The sequence below is a fragment of the Myotis lucifugus genome, unplaced genomic scaffold (assembly GCF_000147115.1).
Source record: "Myotis lucifugus unplaced genomic scaffold, Myoluc2.0 scaffold_91, whole genome shotgun sequence".
NCBI lineage: Eukaryota > Metazoa > Chordata > Mammalia > Chiroptera > Vespertilionidae > Myotis > Myotis lucifugus.
The window spans coordinates 2832495-2834754 of record NW_005871139.1 but is presented as its reverse complement, the minus strand read 5'-3'; the positions used below and the strand labels follow the sequence as shown (position 1 = coordinate 2834754).

At 50.4% G+C, this 2260-nt stretch overlaps 1 protein-coding gene across 2 annotated transcripts in view; it reads left to right on the top strand.

Moving 5' to 3' along the window:
• ARF3 (ADP ribosylation factor 3) overlaps positions 1-1817 on the top strand; it is a 19314-nt gene extending 17497 nt beyond the window's left edge. The window contains exons 3-5 of one of the 2 annotated variants that reach the window (XM_006091508.3): positions 392-502; positions 738-862; positions 1422-1817. In XM_006091508.3, coding sequence (XP_006091570.1) covers positions 392-502; positions 738-862; positions 1422-1583 — 398 coding nt within the window. In that variant the 3' untranslated portion in view covers positions 1584-1817. Of the gene's footprint in view, positions 1-391; positions 503-717; positions 863-1421 lie in introns of those variants that run through there. The other variant, XM_023756324.1, reaches the window with a different exon arrangement.
• The last annotated feature ends 443 nt before the right edge of the window (positions 1818-2260 follow it).

Genomic DNA, 2260 nt, shown 5'->3' with positions numbered 1-2260 from the left:
TCACTTCTTTTTTCTTCACTCTGCCTCAGAGGCCCCAGTTCTTAGCTGAGAAATACTCTGGTGTCCAATGTACCAGAGTGGGGCTGAGTCATTTCTTTGTAGGAGGGAGAGCCGAACACTGAGAAATGAGTGGGGAAGGTTGGCTCACATTACCCATGCGATATGAACCTCCTGATGGGCCCTCCTCATCCTTTTCCACTTCTTCCCTTAGTTTTTCTTTTTGGCCTTTAGGCTACAATGTCAAGGAACACCAGTTCTGAGGAAGCCTTAGCTTTCGTTTCCTTGCTGGGATCATGGCCACGGCTGGGAAAACAAATGAACCCAATGGGGCATCGTTTGCAGACCTGGTGTTTGGGGCCAACTGGCCATTACCTGTTTTTCCCCCCCAAAGGGTTCAATGTGGAGACAGTGGAGTACAAGAACATCAGCTTCACAGTTTGGGATGTGGGTGGCCAGGACAAGATTCGGCCTCTCTGGAGACACTACTTCCAGAACACCCAAGGTATGGCATATGACTTGTCCAGGGACTGGCATGGGTTGGTTGGGTGTGAGCAAAGACTGTGGCTGTCATTCTTGGTATGGGTAGTGAACCCTGGCCCTGCTGTAGCTCCTGTGGGTGGGAGAAGAGGAGCAAATGTTGCAAATATTTGCAAGATATAAGGAGGGTGTTGTCTTTTGGTGGTGGGGGAGGGGAATTCATCTGTCGTCTCTGTGCAGCCCATGCTCTGCCTCCCTAGGGTTGATATTTGTGGTCGACAGCAATGATCGGGAGCGAGTAAATGAGGCCCGGGAGGAGCTGATGAGGATGCTGGCTGAGGATGAGCTTCGGGATGCTGTGCTCCTTGTCTTTGCAAACAAACAGGTGAGATTTCTCCCCACCCCTGGGTTTGAGAGAGGGCAGCCTGGCTTCAGAAATTAAGGGCCTTGGAGCTCAGTGTACAGGAAATCCTATGACTATGCCCTCAATTTTAGAAGTGTGGGAAATAGGATAAGTTGGCTTTTTATCCTCTTCTTGTCCCCCATCCTTGCTTTAATTAGCAACATTCTATCCTCAGGGATTGGTGTGGTAGATGCATCACCTCAAATTCCTCTTTCATCTTCCCTATTGTCTACTTCAGTGTAACTGCCCTCACTCCTCGGTCAGACAGACCTGGTGTCTTGGCCCAGTCTGAATCACCTCTCCACTTCCCTACCATTCCGATATTTGGTTTCCACCAACCCAATGGAATGACCTCTGATATCTTGGATCTGGGTTTCTGGGATGACTAAGTGCAAATCAGCTTCTTAGGATCTTGTTCTGGGTCCCTAAAGTGGAGGAGGAGGAGGAGAGGGTACCGGTAAAATGCTCATTGGTTATGGGTGCTCTAGAAGCCTTTGAAAGATTCTGAGATTTCTTTCTTTGTGTCTCCCTCGTGCTCCAGGATTTGCCTAATGCTATGAATGCTGCTGAAATCACAGACAAGTTGGGCCTGCATTCCCTGCGTCATCGCAACTGGTATATTCAGGCCACCTGTGCCACCAGTGGGGACGGGCTGTACGAAGGCCTGGACTGGCTGGCCAATCAGCTCAAAAACAAGAAGTGAGAGCCAGGCAGCTCTATCTGACCACCCCCACCACCCCTAATATACCTACTGTCTCCCTGCCCAGCCCTACCCCTTCCTTCCCGTTCCAGTGTGGCCAGGGCCCTGGGTATCATGTCCGCATGCCCAATAAGAGCCTTATCTCTCCTGCCTCCCCTTCTTTCCCCTGTCCATGACCAGTCCCCAGTTGCTGTCCTTATGATGAATCATTCCAATTTATCAGATTTAAAACAAAAACAAGGTTGTTATGGTTTCATGGGGTGCCTCCCCCGTCCTCTGAGGTTTGGGAAGTGAGGTGGGGTAGTCTCTCTGTTTGCTTCGTTTGGCTCTGGTTGCTGTGCTCTTGGCATCTGAGTCCCTTCCCTCTCCCTACAGGCCCCTCTCCTACCATTTTTTTCCTTCACTACCCTCTCCCTGTTCTACGTGGAAATTGCACGGGCCTCTCTTTATGTGCGTGCATGTGTGCGCGTGTATATACATATATAAAGAGATACATATGTAGGGGCCAGGAAGAAGGGTAGAGCGGGTGGAGGACAGCTCAGGGCTTGCAGCCCACTCTAGCCTATCACCTGCCCCTCCCATGTTGGTGAGATAAAGGAAATACGGTCAAGGGAAGGCTGCCCCAGTCTTACACTGATTCCTCTCTTCTCTGCAGGTAGGTTTTCCTGGATGATAGGACA